This window comes from Rhineura floridana, chromosome 7, assembly GCF_030035675.1.
Source record: "Rhineura floridana isolate rRhiFlo1 chromosome 7, rRhiFlo1.hap2, whole genome shotgun sequence".
In the NCBI taxonomy this organism is placed as follows: Eukaryota; Metazoa; Chordata; class Lepidosauria; order Squamata; family Rhineuridae; genus Rhineura; species Rhineura floridana.
The window spans coordinates 59,359,495-59,377,558 of record NC_084486.1 but is presented as its reverse complement, the minus strand read 5'-3'; the positions used below and the strand labels follow the sequence as shown (position 1 = coordinate 59,377,558).

General features: G+C 40.1%; 1 protein-coding gene across 2 annotated transcripts in view; it reads left to right on the top strand.

Annotated features, from left to right (window-relative positions):
* Positions 1-18,064, top strand: part of DOCK1 (dedicator of cytokinesis 1) — a 702,192-nt gene that overhangs the window by 582,677 nt on the left and 101,451 nt on the right. For both annotated transcript variants that reach the window (XM_061635676.1, XM_061635677.1), the window contains exons 34-37: positions 5,618-5,703; positions 5,863-6,019; positions 11,149-11,189; positions 12,788-12,878. In XM_061635676.1, coding sequence (XP_061491660.1) covers positions 5,618-5,703; positions 5,863-6,019; positions 11,149-11,189; positions 12,788-12,878 — 375 coding nt within the window. The remainder of the gene's footprint in view (positions 1-5,617; positions 5,704-5,862; positions 6,020-11,148; positions 11,190-12,787; positions 12,879-18,064) is intronic.

Sequence of the window (18,064 nt, the reverse complement as noted above, 5' to 3'; positions counted from 1 at the left end):
GACTGGACACCTGAGGGTAGCTTCACTTAACCCTTGGCCAGGCCCAACTGGAGGAAACCCAGGAGAACCTGAATGTTCCTGGACAATGGATCAGCAGAATTTTGGGAGCACCATGACAAAAAGATACTCCACTTGGATGAATAGACTTTATTTGTGGATTGCTTGCAGGAAAGCAACAAGATGTCCAGCACTTTCCCCATAAATCCCATGTCCCTCAACCAGAGCCACTCAGCCTCTAGGCTGTCAAGCGGAAGAGCTCCGGTCAAGGGTGGCAAACTGGGCCCTGGATCAGAAGGTCTGGTTGAATTGGCAACTACCACGGTTCCCTGACTGACAGATCCAACAGGTCTGGAACCAAGGCCATCTTAGCCAATACAGAGCCATGAGATTAGTTCCATTCTCAAAGTCCAGACTCGCTGAATTGTGCACTGCATCAGCCCAAATGGGGGAAAGGCATACAGAAGACCTTGCGGCCAATCCATTTTGAGAACATTCGTACCCAGAGCCTGGTGTTAAGGAGATGAACCTATTCAACTGTCCATTGTCCAATGTCGCAAAGAGGTCCACCACTGGTTTGCCCCACAGTTGTGACAACTGATGAAATACTGCTGGGTTCAACTGCCACTCTGCCTCCTTGATTGCTGTTCAACTGAGCCAGCTGGCCACAAAATTGTTTGTGCCCGCCAGCCTTTAAGGAGGCCAGGTGTTGTTCTGCACACTTGAACAGGTGATCTGCTTCAGATATTAAACCCTTCAAGCATGTGCCCCCTTGTTTTTCGCAGATGTATTATCAGGGCGTATTAGAACATACAATCCTCTGATCTCTGACATGAAAGCCCTCAGGCCGAACCTGATGGCCCATAGCTTCAAAACATTTGTGCTTAGCTCTGATTCCGGTTTTGACCAGGCACCTTGTGCCATGTGTTGACCTAGGTGAGCCCCCATCCAACGTCATGATTATCTGGGGTGGATCCTCCAAAGTGACCTCCTCAGTGGGGATTCAGCCACCAGCTGAACTCTGCCCTTAATAGAGGAGGAACTGACACCAAACGTCTGCTCTGAAGCAGGATCTCATCTTGGAAAGGCAGGAGAAGTTGTTGGAGTGTCATCAAGTGAAATTGGTCCCAAAGGACCACGTCGTACGCTGACATCATGAGGCCTTGGAAGTGGGCTAGAATCATCAGATTCATCTGGGAAGCTGAAGCCACTTCAAGCAGCAGTGGGGTGAGCTTCAATACTCTCCGCCATGAGATTCATTTGAAAAAGTTGCATGTCCAGCTGTACCCTGAGGTGTGTAATCGACTGAGAGTGAGTCAGAACTCTCTTCTCTGTGTTCACCACGAAGCCCAACCATTGTACCCAAGCCACTGTGAGTTTTGTGTCTGTCTGGGACTGACCCTGTGATGGGACCCTCACCAGGATGTCATCCAAGTAGGGATGTACACAGATCCCCATTGTCCAGAGGTAAGCCACCAAGGCCACCAGCACATTGGTGAAGACCCTTGGTGCTGAGAAGAGGCCAAAGGGCAATAGCCAGTACTGGTAATGCATGTTGTCATATGAAAACCAGAGAAACTGCCTGTGGTGCTGACAAATTGAGATATGTAGATAGGCCTTGGAGAGGTCCACAGGGGTCAACCAATCTCCCTTCCTTAGTGCCGCGATTATGGATCTGAGGGTCTCCATCTTGAAATGTTTCTTGGACACCCACCTGTTGAGCCATTTTAGGTCTAGATTGGCCCTAGTATTGCCATTCTTTTTGGCTACTAAGAAAAAAATTGAGTAGACCCTTGATTTCCTCTCCAAGGGAGCAACCAGCTCAATCACCTGAATGCTCAGCAAGTGGTGAATGGCGTCTAAGTAGTTTTGGTGTTTCTCTAGATTTCGGGACCATGACATGGGAAGGAAGAAGTAGGGTGGGGCCTGGACAAACTCTATAGCATATCCCCTATATACTGTCTCTAACACCCATTTGTCCAAGATGATGTCCTTCCACCAGAGGGCAAACCCCAGCAGCCTGGCTCTCACCCTGGGTGAGGAATCTGGGGGGTGCAATTCAGGCTGAGGGAGCCTTCCCTGAAGTGATGAAGGGCACACCACTTGACTTTGCTGAAGAAGTGCGCCCACCACCTCTGTTTTGTCTGTTCCAACATGGCCTATAGGAAGAAAAACCCCTGTACTTGGGAAACTGCCTAGATGAACAAAAAAGCTGATTCTGCCTGATCTTATGTTCATCTTTCTTAGCCACAGGAAGTGCTTTCTTCTCATCTCTAGTATCCACCAGATGGGTTTCCATGGGTTACCCAAACAGCTTTCACCCATAAAAGGGGAGGGCCATGAAACAAGTTTGAGACCCAGCGTCCACTGCCCATTGCCTGAGCCAAATGTTATGATGCACCACAGTTGAAGCCACCATGGAGCGTGCCACAAATTGAAATGCATCCATGGACACATCTGCTGACAATGCTGAGGCATACACCATCTTTTTTAAACCATCTTTAACAAATTTAGGCACATCCTCCCTTGCCCCATTTCTTCCCCCCACATGAAAACTGCCCTTGAAAACACAGAGGAGATAGCAGCAGCCCTGAAAGCAATAGCATCCACCTCAAAACTCCTACAGAGGGCCCCCTCAACTCTCTTATTGCATGGGCCTTTTGGGGGGCCCTCCCCTTCAGTGGAGAATTACTTGCAGAACTAGCAAGGGGCACAACAGGCAGGTCTACAGCAGGAAGACACAAATGTGCCATGATTCGTTCAACAAAAACATAGTGTTTCTTAGCCTATTTAGGGGGCAGCTTTGAGTTGCTAGGAAATGCCCACTCTGTATCCTACGCATCATCAAAAGCTTAAGGAAAAGGGACAATAACAGGTTTAACGTCAGTGGAGGGAAAAGCCTTTTTAGCTGCCACTGATCCGGAGTGAGTGGTGTTTGTTGCCTTGATGGGACTTTTTACAAAGTTACAAAAAATCAGATTTTCTCCTTTGTCTCAAACTCATTGAGATCATTAATGTTGTACCCCCACAGGACACTATTCTAAAAGACTTGTCTTTAATATGCTGTTGTTATTGTTAGTAGTAGTAGTAATATACTAATTATGTTTAGTAGGGAGCACGCTCCATAGAAATCAACTTCTGAGCAAAATACCATAGGATTATACTGTTAAAGCTGAAACATGCCTAGCTGCTTTTATCTCTATCAACATATGGATAATCGGGGGGGGGGGGTGTTTCCAACAGTGCTTCTTTAATCTCACCTCTGCACATAGGGCTGGTTTGCATATAAACCTAAACAATGGCTCAGGTTCACACACTCCCCCTCCCTTCCCTCTTTTTTTCTTTTGTGCAACTATTTTTTTATTTTCAAATTAACCTGACTTGTTTTACATACAAACCTGAGATTGTGGCTTAAAACTAATTCTAGTTTAAAGTTGACCTATTTGGAAACTTTCTAGAGCAGGGGTTCCCAAAGTGTGGTCCACGAGCTTCATTCTGGTGGTCCACAGCACACCCACTTTAAATACTATTATTGATTTTTATTGCTTCTTTTATTTCTCATGTTGTATTTCAGTTTGAATTCTATGGAATACAAATTGTAATACAATATAAGAAATAAAAATGCAATTAAAAATCATACAGCATCTAGCGCAGTGTGTTAACAGTCAGAAGAAATCATTAAGTGGTCCGCCAGGACCCTCAGCAATTTTCAAATGGTCTGCAGGGGAAAAGTTTGGGAACCATTGGACTAGAGTTTATTTTAAACCACAATTTCTAGTTCCTATGTAATAATTAGGGGAGACTCTGTCCCCCTGCTTGCTCTGTTCGCCAACCTCCCGCTTGCTCTGCTTGCCAACCCTACTCCCTCTGCCACCCTCTAAGCCACCCACTCCCCTCACTAACCCCTACTCCTCAGGCACCTCCACTCCCCTCACCAACCCACTTGCCTTACCTGTTCCTTCACCACTGCTGCCACCACCACTCTGGATGAACAGTGCCACCTCACAGCACAGCTAGGCTGCAGACTGGCCTCCTGCCCACTCACCCAGTCTGCTGCTGCTGCCCCGCACCGGTGCCTCCCCTGGACAAATGCTGCCGCCGTGCAGCATGTCAGTTGGCAGCTTACCTCTCAGCGAGGTGCCACTGCCACCTTACCTGTTTGCCAAGATGAGCGGTAGCAGGCAGTGCAGGTGGGGGGAAGTGTTCATGCTACAGTTCACAGCACCACCTGTCTGCTGCACTGCAAACTGCAGCATGATGCATACATTTTTATTTAGACAGACAAGCCAGGATACTTTGAAATTGAAAGTAAACACAAAGTCTTTTTAACCGCACATGATAAGGAGCAGCACTCAATCCCAGTGCTTCAGTTTGGTTCATTCTAGCTCTTTACCACAGGACAAACCATGGGTACATGTGAACTAGACTATAGTGAGATCATGACCAGATTATGGATTTATGCATTTATTTGAATACATCTTTTACCCTGGCCTAACAATATAGAACAGAGTCTGGAGAGTCTCCTTAGTTTGGCATTAGCTTGTGAAAAGTGAAGAAGAACAGGCAGAGATGAATGCTTGAGCGTAACGTGACCACATTTATATAAAGTTAGGCAAGAAAGTATAATTAGAATAGGCTCCATATATTATTCACATAAGATCAATGGTAGATACATACAAAATTAATAATAACAAGGCATTTTAAGTATTCTATGGAATTTTTAAAATTCACAGTCTTTCTCCTCTAAATTTTCAATGCAGAGCAAGTACATAATTTCTCAACATCAGCTTTGTCCTGCAACTCAAACACTCTTCATTTGTGTCACTGCTATGCACATTCACCTATAAATATGTCTAACTCAGTTTATGCAATAACTCTTAGAAGTGAAGCAGCAGCATATCCATCTACTTTTAATTCTTACAAATTCAAATATAACAACATAAAATACATGTGAGGGAAAATATTATTGATAACCTGTTGCTTTAGTCATAATAATGTTGCCATCCAATTTAGGATGCTTCTGCAAGAATAAATGTTTCATCACTATGATCGCATTATGTCCTTCTCTTTAACCTTATTACTGGCAGTTTTCTGCTTCAGTTTACAAATTCCCCCAATGAAATCTCTGAAGCTATCCAATAGATGTGTTCTGATGTGAGCCAACTTCTCTAGTCCAAATAGATGTTAGGATGCTCATCCAAGTGAATGATGCAATTGCAGTACAGTCTAAGGTGTTATATGTCATCAGTAATGGTGCTTTCAAACTGCTTGCATTGGTTGCTATTATAATTACTGTAAAACACATTTTGCGCCTGTTCTCTGTGTTACTCCCCACCCACTATTCTTCTAATCAGCCACCTTATTTAGATTTTCTTAAAGCAATTGTCTAAACTCCATTTAACTACAGGACCAAGTATTTTCTGAATTCAAAGATCCTCTTAGGGCAACACATCTTTATGCATTATGGGAGATCTCAAACTGATAAAAGCCAATCAAGCTTAAAAACAGTGGTTTATATCTTGTTGTGAGTTTCAACAAATCTATGACCCATTGGTTTCTGCAGTAATAAAATGAAATATTTGCTGTGCTGATTATTTATGCTTGTTCTATTTAATTACAGTTTGAAAATGAGATCATCACAAAGCTGGATCATGAAGTAGAAGGAGGCAGAGGAGACGAACAATATAAAGTGTTATTTGACAAAATGTAAGTGTTGGTTAGCAGTAGGATTTGTGTTGGAACATAGTTGAGAGAGATACCAATTAGATTATAATGAACCTAGGAATAATTAAAATATTTAAAATGACACCTTACTCAAGTGCCTCCCAACTGTGATTAACAAGATTTTTGTAATTATATTTTCAGTCTTCTCGAACATTGTAGAAAACATAAGTACCTTGCCAAAAATGGTGAAACTTTTGTCAAACTTGTGGTTCGGCTGATGGAGAGACTTTTGGATTACAGAACTATTATGCATGATGAAAACAAGGAAAACCGCATGAGCTGTACTGTCAACGTGTTGGTGAGTGAGAAGAAATAAACTGGCTAAATTTAGAATGGCTTCTCAATGTATACATTTACCAGTGAATTTATGCATTTATCAGTGGGGTCTTGATGAAAAACACAGATTTTATGGTTTTGGTTTGTTAGAAATAACATTAACCCAATTTTAAGGAGAAAATCCATGGAATTAGATATACAGCATCAAATTAAAAGGGGATATAGATATTTTTCTTGTTATGACAGAAGCTTTTCATATATTACTATTCATTTTTTAAATATAAAAAGTGGTTTTGCACATTTTTACAATCTGTAAACAACAGAAGTAATATGGACTAATTTAAGTATGTCTATAATGATGAGGTTTTTCCCCCAGAGAATATCCTCATTTCATTCATTTTGCTAACAACACTATGAAATAGGGAAGGTCCCAGGGTATTGCCTGAAAGTGCAGGAGGCCACCATCTTGCTGAAGCTAAGTAGGTCTGGGTGTGGCCAGTGCCCCAATGGATGATCTCCTGCGAATCAGGTGTACACTGCCTTGGATTCCATGAAAAAAAGAAAGATGGGATATAAATGTAAGAAAATAAATACATCTAAAATAAATGAAATTAAAAAATGTAATTTAGTTTCCATTTTCCCAATGATTCAGTGAAGACTAATGTGCTAAAGGCTATACAATGTGTATTTAGTTGAGTTGAGATTTTGAGCTATCCCTGATTCATGTTGTCATGTTGTCATGAGAAAGATAGGAGACTGAGGAAGTGTCATCCCAGGTCTTGTTAGGGATAGCTCCACATCAGAACAGCTCTGTTCCTAGGTTGGGATAAGCAGAGATGTTGCAATAGCAGTACCTTTATTGATTACAGTTATAGAAAGCCTGATTGGGGTTAACTGAACCCACCCAGCCATGTTAGCTCTCATCTCAAGAGTCACAGTTCAGAGTTCTTCCTTGCTGTCAAGCCCCTGCCCATTTGGTCAATTATGTCCCACAGATGGACTCCCTTGTTTACTTTAATGGTCTTCCTTTCAGGATCTCTTCTTGCTCTTTCTTTTTCTAGCTTGTGCTTCAGTTTCTGCTCCTGGAACATGGACTGTTCTCTCTGTCTTCGCTTCTTGTTCCTCCCAGTCCTGATGTGCCAACAATTACTCATTCCCCTTTCCTTCTCTCAGTCCCATCTCTCCTCCCCACCTTGCATTCATATCCCACCTGTTCTGACTCCACCATTTTGCAGAATGACTCCTTTCCTGAAGCCACACCCTGTGGCTTCTTGAGGGTCGAGCCCATTCCATAGTTGCTCCCATTGCATTGTGCCCACTTTTTGTAAGTTCAGCCCCTTCCTTCCTGGACCAGGCAAGAGTGGAAGCCCATTCATAGGAAGAATGAAAATGTTTAAAGTCATAGGTGTGTTTTTTACAGTTTCTTTGCCACTTCTTTAAGACAACTGCCTTTGGTTTGGCATGTTACTCTCTTTTAAATAAAGAATTCAACATATAGCAGTATAAAATATGAGAGAGCCTCCTGAAATATTTTTTTAATTTGAATCTAAAAAAAAAAATTAAGTATCTGCCTACAGTGTTTGATGTTTATTTATTTATTATTTAATTTGTATCCTGCCCTTCCTCCCAGCAGGCATAGTTGGGCACTCTGAGTAACCATCTCCATGCCCCCCCCAAGCTCCTGGGAATGATTGTCTGTCATGACATAGCATTGCTCCCTTGGGGGCTATCCCATCCACTTGACAGTTCTGCAATTTCTCTCTCCCACACACACAATTAACCCAAAGGGATGCAGTATTCACCCAACATGCCCAAAAAAGTTTCAACTGAATACTTAGTACTATTTTTAGTGTCTGTCCAAATAATTGGAAAGGCAAAACCTGGGAGGTACCATGCATAGCTGGTAAAATGCTTTGGCTTGCTGAATTATCATAAACTCTGTAGGTGTAGTCTAAGTCAGTACAGTAGGGCCCTGCTTCCTGGCGCTCTGCTTCCCTGCGTTCCGCTGATGCGGCAGCTTTGATTTCACTTTTTAAAAGCCGATTTTGCGACATTTTTGGGTCATTTTCACGTGACGGCACCATTATATTCAATGGGGTTCCGCTTTATGGCGATTTCCGCTTTACGGCGGGGGTCCGGAACAGAACCTGCCGTATAAGCGGGGCCCACCTGTAGTATGGATTATTAATACATATACTTAAAATGCTACATATGTAGCAGCATGTTAATCTGAATGTTCAGAAATTCAGATAAACAGATTACCTAGCCTTAGGTTGCCAGGAGGGAAGTGCAATATGAATTTAGGTATTCAGGAAAATTCAATAATCAAAGTTTAGGTAACTGGACTTTTACAGGACAGGATATACTTGGAACTTTAATTGGTTTAGGTCTACTTGGAGAATATGCAACATTTTATTTAAAACAACATTTCTGATTGGTATTTTTATTTCATGAGTGTGATGTAACATATTTTAAGTAATGTCAGTAATGCACTGCCTTCAAGTCGATTCCAACTTCTGGTGACCCTATGAATAGGGTTTTCATGAGGCTGACAGGCAATGATTGGCCCAAGGATTCGAACCCTGGTCTCCCAGGTCATAGTCCAACACCTTAACCACTACACCACACTGGTAGCCTGAGATATCATTTAAGAGACTATTTGCTTCAGATTATACTTTTTTTGCTACTTCTTAAATTTTGGGAGAGGTGAGAATTCTTAGAAGTTGCTATTCATTGTGATCTATAGAGTGACTTGTACAAGACCGACTCCAGACAGCTTGCCCTGGCATGCACGCGCGTGCTTACACGCACATGCACACTCACACACACACATGCACCTACCTGTCTCTCGCAAGGCGGGAGCTTCTTCCACCCACGCACTGGCTGGCTCCATCTCTCCTGTCTTTTGCGGCTGCGAGGGCTGCTATGCACGTGCAGCACTGCCATCAATCAAGATGGCATTGGAGGCTTCAGCCCCTTAGGGAAACCTCGGCCACCATCTTGGTTAATGGCAGTCCTGCGCACACAGCCTGCATAGCCTCAAAAGATAGGAGAGACAGGCAGGCAGAAGAAGCTCCCTCTCTGCGATCCACGGCAGCTACTCTGTCATGGATTGTGGAAAAGGAGCACTCCTCCTCCCTCATCCTATTGAGAGGCCCCTCAGGGGCCTCTGTGGCTCCAGGGGCCTTCGGCCAGGGCCCTACCTGGCTACCCTCCGGGACCAGCCCTGGACTTGTAGATTGCTTTTAGAAGAGACTGCCTGCTGTTCCGAGTAGAATTAGATTGACAGGATTTTGCCTGTTGGAAACGTGATAAGAGTACTTAAAAAAAACCAAATGCTTCCATGGCTTTTCAAAAGTTATAAATTAGAGCAATTTATCAAATTGGAAAAGTTTAGGAGGTTTATTTTTCTAGCTCTTTTCTATAACTTCTGTTTGTTGTGTTTTCCTCTATTTTCAATTCACCAGATCCTTATTTCTAAAGTATATTAATCCATTTGCAGCCTAGGTTTTGTTGTCGTAATCCATCCAAGTACACTACAAATACAGGGGAAAGAAAATCCAATGATAAAAATCTAACTTCAGTTAAATAGCCTGGTTATTTATAAACAACAAGCGTCCTGCAATACCTTTAAAGTGTGTGAGCCTTTTCAAGCTAAGAACATAAGAAAAGCCTAGTCCAGCATCCTGTTCTCACAGTGGCCAACCAGATGCCCGTGGGAAGCCTACAAGCAGGATCTGAGTGCAAGTACTGCATGCTACTTTGTTAGATGCATGAAGGGGAATCTTTGTAAGCTTATAAACAATGAAGGAGAAACATTAATGTATGTATACGATACAGAGAGCAGCTGGCCATGAGGTTACTACCTCAGCCTGTTGGCAAATGTTGACTTTGTATCAAATAAGAGATATTTCATGATTGGTGCCAATAGGGCTTTGCTTCCTAGGCAAATACCATCTTCAAAGGGAAGAATTTTCCGTAAGACTACAGCAGCAGAAGAAAGGAATATATTTGTCTTCCTTTCCTGCTGTAATCCTGATATCTATCATTCCTACCCCCCCCAGCTGATGCAATTTGCATTAAAAAAAAGTCCTCTTGGGTGCAAAGGTACATTTAACATCATGTCTAGTTATGGACATAGTTATGTTTTTCCTAACGCACTGTATTAAGCTCCACTAATTACAACCCCCTAAATCTGGGATCCCACAAAAAAACATGCCATAATTTTGAGCTTATTTTGTGCAGTTTGTAGCACAAAATTAGTTTTGGAGGAGATACAACATGTTTATTCGTTCATTTGGTGTTCACTTGGAGTTACCACAGGATATGTTTGTTCTGTGTTTGTGGTTGGCAGCACAAAACCTGGGGTTTGTGGCACAACAGTAGCACAAAACCTCGATACAAGTTTGGAGGAAATCTGACAAAGCTGATTTCCTCTTTTGTGGGGGGCATTAATGATGAATGCTGATTTAATGTGTCAGTGCACACTTGTAGGTGGCAGAAAACTTTAGCACAGTTTTTTGGGGGAAACTAGATTTGGGGGTCTGTTGTTAATGGAGCTACTGTACTATTAAGTATAGTTCACTTTTAATTATGTTTTATTCTGACTTGAAGTTGGAAGCATTCATTTAGTTCTTCTTATAATAAGAGAAAGAAGATATAACAGCAGGAGAAACATGGATTTTTTCTATTTGTGAATTACTCCTTTAACAAATTAAGCATGTGAACTGCTTTGTTTTCTTTAATCCTCACAACAATTCTGTCGAGTACTTAAGAATTCTAATACATTAGAAAGTATTATATTAAAGAATGTATTATTTATTATTAAAACTAATTGAAATATTTAATTATATTTTAGCACATTATGAAGTTTTGTACCTTTTAAAGCAGAGAAAAGCTAATGGTGTATGAACTGAAAATGCCCTATCCTGAAGATGCTGACTCTGTATGGAGATGTAAAGCACTATTTGCAGTTTTCTATGTTAAAAGAATGTATGAGTTCTTCTGCCAGGAGCAAGTTTCACATCACAGTTTCGGACTAATATTACATGGTTATGAGTTTCTAATATAACAAATGTGCTTAATATATTCATGGCTCACTGACAAATCTCTAAAGTGGATGTATGCCTTTCTTTTTCCTTTTTGCTCCAGAACTTCTACAAAGAGATTGAAAGAGAAGAAATGTACATAAGGTTTGTAAACGTAACCTTTATTAGGCACTGTGTTTCTTATTGAGCAAGTGGGGTGTGGAATTGCACTAATAAAAGGAGCAGATATATTCTCAGCACACATGAGACAGTAAGATTAATTGATTTGTTTAACTCATATGCCTGGTGTAAAATTTTCATCTCTGACCGTTGCTATCATCTTCAAAATTGAGACTGTGTCTATTAAGAGAAATGCTAGGGTCAGTATGGCCCCTGGTGTTTTTGTAACTAGGTTGATTTTTGAACAATATAAAGATTTACATATTTAGGATATTGTGTATTTTAGAATGTACAGGTGTCTAGTGTCATGATTTCTCATTAATCTCATGATGCCACCCTGGGCTCCTGCTGGGAGGAAGGGCGGGGTATAAATCAAATAATAAATAAATATAAATAATTTGCTTCCATACCAATTATTTTTACTGGAATGGAATCATTTGTTCACTTAGTCATATGTTAGTCTCCAACTCAGAGTAGTTCCATTAATGTCTATGTGAAATTTAGTTGGACCTAGCCCTTTCTTTTTATAGGGAATCCAAGCAATGCAGGTGAATGGTTCCATCCCAGTATTTTGCATTTACCTTCTCATTTTGTTGCCCCAGATTTGTTTTTTGGCTGCTTTTTTGTTAACTTAAACTGCAGTTGCACTGCCAGCCTGTCCAGGGTAAACTACCAACCTTTTAATTAGTTATTTCCTCTTTGCCCCTTTTCTTTTATAGCAACTGCTGCTTCTCAACTACTGACCCTTTAATTTGATTTTTCCCCCTTCACTGAATTAATTTCTGTTCCTTGCTTAGGGGTGGAAGGGGGGAGCTTTAATTACTTGTTTCCTCTTTTGGAGTAATTGCTCATTAATTTTTATTGTAATCTTTATTATCCCAACTGCATTCTGCCATTCTCTGGTGGATAGCAAAAGCTTGTATCCCCAGGATAGGCTACTAATTACCAAAAGGCTTTTTATGCCATCTGACTATGTTTATTTGAATAAATCTTCAGCAAGGTGTGGGGCATCTTTGTCATAATGTCTTTTATATATTTGCAGTTTCCATTTTGGCCATGTATGTTAAGAACCCTCTCACCTGTGATTTTTATAGATTTTAGTTCCCTTAAACAGTATAGTCCTATGCATGCCTGCTCAGAAGTACGTTTCATTGAGTTCAGTGGGACATACTTCCAAGGAAGAGGGTATAAGATTGCAGCCTTAGCTGTGGTGCTGCATTAGCTATGTAGCCCCTGCTGTTTCTTTGGGAGGGCAACAAAGTCACCATTAGAGGTTGAAAGTGCCTGTTTGAGGAAGTCACACATTTATACTAAAATCATAACTTTTTTGTTGCACATCTCCAAATACCAGGCTATCAAAAAAGAGTTACAATTGTATAGACACTAATGTTACAACCTTATAAAATGCACTAGTATATTATTGTTTGTTGCTGGCTTTCTTGGAATGTTATGTGCTAAATATTGTCTGGGTAGAATAAAATACGAGTTTTAAAGTGTTCCAGTTATTCTATTCGAGCATAGGAATCTAACTGCTAAGGTTTTCAACCAATGTTGTTTTCTGACATTTTATTTTATTACTGTAGGTATTTGTACAAGCTTTGTGACCTGCACAAAGAATGTGATAACTACACCGAAGCAGCCTACACATTACTGCTGCATGCAAAGCTTCTTAAGGTATAATACTTCAAATGTACTGTCTTTAAGCATTTCTTTGGCAAGCTTCAAGAAAATCTCTTAGTGTAAAACATCCACTTGTAAAATACATTAAATTAGTCAGAAAAATGGAAAGCTGGGATCTAGAATTGCAACATTTCTGTGGGCCAAACAGAAAACGTGGAATGTAGGTTGTTAATCTAGGTGCACTTTGTCATCTGCCTCTCACCAGCACTGGGTATCCTTTGAGGGGTCTGGGTTGGTGGACAAACTTTCCATTATAAACTTTCCATTATAGTTCCCTGTGTTAATGAGATTCAAGGTTACAGCGGTCACTGTTTTTCTAAGCCAAAAGTCTAAGGTTAATTTAGAGGTTCCTGAGTGATTGAAACAAAAAAATTCAAGTGAAAAAAAAAGTTATTGAAGTTGCACACTTGCTCACATTGGAGAATGATAGGGCTTATTCTAACATGCAGCTGGACACATTTTGTGCAGTGTCACAAAAACTGTGCAGTGTGAAATAAGTTTTTGTCCAGTTGAGCATATGGGATTTAATAAGGAGCTAGGTAGTTTCTAAAAAAATAGATGAGTAAAGATAAAAGGAAATAGAAAACAAAGATAAATACTGGTTCTTTTCAAATCTTCATAACCTCATACTGCTAGTTACTAGTTTTGTTAAAAAAAAAAAAAGGCACCAGTACTCCTATCTTGATAAAAGTACTGTGGGTGCCAGTACAAAATGGCTGCCGTGGACAGCAAAAAACAGGTGCAGATACTGGTGAGTACTGTCACAAAAAGGCCCTGCTAACAGTATATTATGGGATGAATTACTTGACTGGTTTGGGGGCTGGCAGTGTCCTGGCTGCTTGTACAGTGGGAAAAAAAGCTTAGAATAAACCCTGGAGCAGGACTATTAAACACAGTGGAACTGACTTCTGAGTACACATGCATGGGATTGTGCTGTGAAACTAGTGAAATGTGTCAACTTGCATATGGTCCTGCAGATCCCTAGTAAGAGGATTTGGAAATTCGATAAGAGCACAGTTTCCTGTCCTGCTCCATGGAAAACAATTGAGAAGTGGTCTGTGTTAGGAAGCCGTGAGTATACTCATAGTCATCTTAGTTGTGTACCATTTGTTCATAAGCTTTATGGTCAAAGTGGTTTACAACAAATCCTGACCAAAAAATCCACCGAAAACCATATGAATACATCAACAATAAATCACTATTCATTATATCTCCATATACAAAACTATTAAATAAACAGTTTCACAGTACTAAAAATGCAGAGCAAAATACCCCTGGCCTAGGTGGCAAGTGGCAACTAGTAGAGCTCTGCATAGCTAAGTATACTTTTCTGCATATCTTCTCATACCATAAATTAAATATAAAACCCCCATTTTCTAATCTATTCCTTAATTCAGAAAGCTTAGTAACATTTCCATTGGATGATATCCAACACTTCCCTCCACTGACAAAAGGCATCCATCAGTGGACGGGGGTGGAGGGAGACTATTTTCAGAGATTCCTCCTGACACCTGTGCCTCCCTAAAATCTGCCTTAAACAGACCCCCAAGCATCTAGATCAGGTTCTGAGGGGGCATAGATGGCTGTCAAAGGAGGGGTGAGGAGGAATCACTGAAAATTGCCTCCTTCCTCTCTTCTGCTGACAGATGAGATGCTCCTTGCTTGAACAGGAACGAATCCCTGGATATTACCATTAGCTTAGTGGAGCCAAATTGAGTCAGAGGAGGTTTCTAGTTAAGCTGGAACTGTTGTGTAAGATGAAATAGCTACTTTTTTCAACCCTGCTTGCATTGCACGTTCATGGTGCAAACACATGCGTCACCTGTAGCAGTATATTCTGTAAGTTATTTTCACTTTCTTTTTTTAAAAAAAAATACAATACAATGCGGAGAGGGAGTGCACTGAGCATCATAACTTGCTTTAAAGATTTTTTTTCACCATAAAGGCATTCCTCTAGCAAATACATTTTGAATTCTTTAAAGAAGCATTTATCGCTGACTATTGCTTTGATTGCATGTGCTTAGGCAGAAAATTGATTCACAGTTGGTATTATGTTATTCCCACAGCCAAATAATACTTTGACTGGATTTGTTCAGACATTTTTTTTCCACAGCAAAGTGCCTTTGTGCAGCATTGCTCCATATTAAGACATCTAGATTTTTGAAGAATTCCAAACATTCAGTGGTCTAAAAACTGAACATTTGTTCACAAGTTGGAGTGCCTGTTATTGTCTGATACAAAATGACTGAAAATGTCACCTCCGGGTAGGAGAAAAATGGCATGACTTCTCTGTATCAGTCGCTAAATCCCAAACTAGTAAATACTGGTGTCTGGGGTGGGGGGAGTCTTATGTGTTTTCTAAAAAGAGATTATTTATAAAGATGTCTGCTGTATTTGAGCTTGTAATTTGCCACCCAAATATCTCACATTTATGTTAAAAGTTCTGTGGTTCTAGTTGTCCATCAGCTCAAATGTTTGTACATGTGTACATATAGAGATAGATAATGTACTACTTCATATGTGCACCTAGAACTAAGACAGCCTTATAAATTACCTATGTGAATACAGTTTCGTATTTCATAGGGTAGTGTATAATACCAGATCAGGTTGGTGGGTGTGGGGGTAATGGCTAAGACACAGAGAATTAAACAAAGGGAGAAAACCACATAGATAGAGAACAGAATCAAGAATACTGCTTTCTTTTACATTCCCAAATACCATAGCTCAATAGTAGAGCCTTGTCCCATGTTCAGTCCCTGACATCTCTGCACAAGGCCGGGAATGTTCCCTATCTGAAACCCTGGAGCACCCTGGCTAGTCTGGCAGGTATAAGGAAGCTTCCCATGTTCCTGTGCCCGATTGGTCCTTTGAATGTGAATCTTTCTAGATCTCTTTCACAAGAAATGGTATAATATGCTAGGGTGCCAGTTACACAAAGACCTCCTGGAATGATGCAGTAATGGCAATTGCCTTGGAATTAAGCAGGGGTGAGGTTAGTTTGTCCCTGACACTTTGCAGAACTCAGGGCCCCTTGGAAGGCAGAGAACAGAAATAAAGACAAATATAGTATTCATTATTAGCAAAACTGGAGAAGAAACTGTGCTAGGTCAGTAGAAACTGAATGCCTAGTAGTGCATTGCCTAGTAGTTGGAAGGCTACTGTGGCTGATATTTTGCCTCTATACACCATGCCCCATATTTCTAGTTGTTTGGAACAACTGAATAACATAGATTTCCAGAAGAATACTTGTAGACAGAAGATTAAAGGTGTAGAAACATGCCATTCCGTCCCAAAAAAAGGATAGATATAGGGCATTATCCAAGGAGGCACAAGGTCAGGCCTTCCAACTACTAGGCTTTCCAAAAGAATAGTTGTAGACAAAAAGTTAAAGGTGTAGAAACATAACTTCAGTATGCTCTGTAGTCTTGAAATTAACTAGCCATGCTAACAAAACAGATCCACCAGTTTGGCAGCATTGGAATATGCTGTAGAATATTGAATTATGAAGTAGAAGCACCCTATCTAACTCATCAATATTTGTAGTTGGTAGTGAAAGTGATTTTCTGATAGGGATAATGTTATGTGCAACATGCCCTTGTATAATTCATTTTAAAAGTAGCTGGCATGAGCTCTGGTAGTCACATTTATTTTGACACTTCTGGAAGAAAATATGTAACTGGAGAAATTAAAAGGTCCAAAAGTACAGGGCAAACAGGGTGCCTTTTGAAAAGATGAATAAATGGCAGCCATTCTTTATTAAACGTAGCAGTAGAAAAAGTGTACAACATATTTGTAAGACCTATGAAAAGACATTTTCAAGTTTATATATTCATATTTCCTGAAATTGATGTGTAAGTCTTTTATACAAAAAAGAAAATGTCAATGATATTCAGGTGACACTTAAAGGATAAAGCTGTCACTGAAGAGCTTTTATTAAAAGTGTGTGGCATTTTTTAATTTGCTAATGAGAGGTACAGTGTGCAGGGAAAGAAATGGAGATATGCAGCCTAACTATGTATATTTACTCAGTCCTTCCTGAGTTCAGTGCAACTTACTCCCATGTAAGCGTGCATGAAATTACAGTCTGTGAACCCATGCATCTTTACTCAGAATTGTGTTCCATATATTCCTAAATCTTGAGGATTGTTGTGAAAGCTAAGCTGCCTCTATTTTGAACTGGCTGGTGGGCTAAATGTTTTAGATTTTGTTTGTTTAATCAAATATATATATATATCCTACCTTTCCTCCTAAAGGAACTAAAATATTACAAAGAAAAATCTTAAAACATTTTAAATCTGTAACCTCCAGTCATATGTAAAATATCAGCAGTTACAATCATAGTGCAACAGTTTCACAGCTATCATATCCCAAAGACCTGAACAAATAAATGTTTGAGTCTGCCTCAAAATGGCCAGAGTGGAGGATTGTCTTAGTTTCACTTGACTGGGAGTTGCATAAACAGAGCACCACCACTGAAAATGCTCTGTCTTGTGTCACCGTCTTTTTGCCTCTCCAACTGAAGAGAGCATAAACAGAGTCCTCTTCTCCTGATTGCAACATCCAAGCCAGCAGGTACTGGAGAAGGTATTTCTTCAAGTACTTGGAGTCATTTAAGGATTAGTACACAAGTACAATTGGACTTGAATTGGGCCCATAGCTCACAAGCAGCCAATTTAGTGCTTTGATGATCGGGTGATATGATCATCAATTGTTGAACAGGAAAAAATGGAATAAAAGTCACTTTTTTCTGTTTCAGTGGCATTTAGTTACAAATTTGAATTATAAACCAAATAAGCACATCATTTTCCCAGTTACTCTAAGCAGAATAAGCAGAGGAATCAAGTTTTAAAAGAAAGCTATGTATTTCATACATAGGATGTTAAGCCAAATCATATACTCTTCTTGAATTCTCTCTTCCCATATAAATTGTTGTATTTAATTGAGCCCACAGCTCAATACTTGTATCATGCATAGAAGCATAATGAATTTCAGTTTTATAATGATTTTACTACTGCCTTTATAAAATTTCAAAATCATGATAAGTTTCTTAATTTGCTGCTGTTAATTACTTGAAGTCAGATACCTGGAAAAATAACAGCTTTGTCCTTGCTGAATGTAAGACTTAATTAAAAAGTAAAAAGAGCATTAGTTCTAGCTTATAAATCAGACAGGCTTGCTGT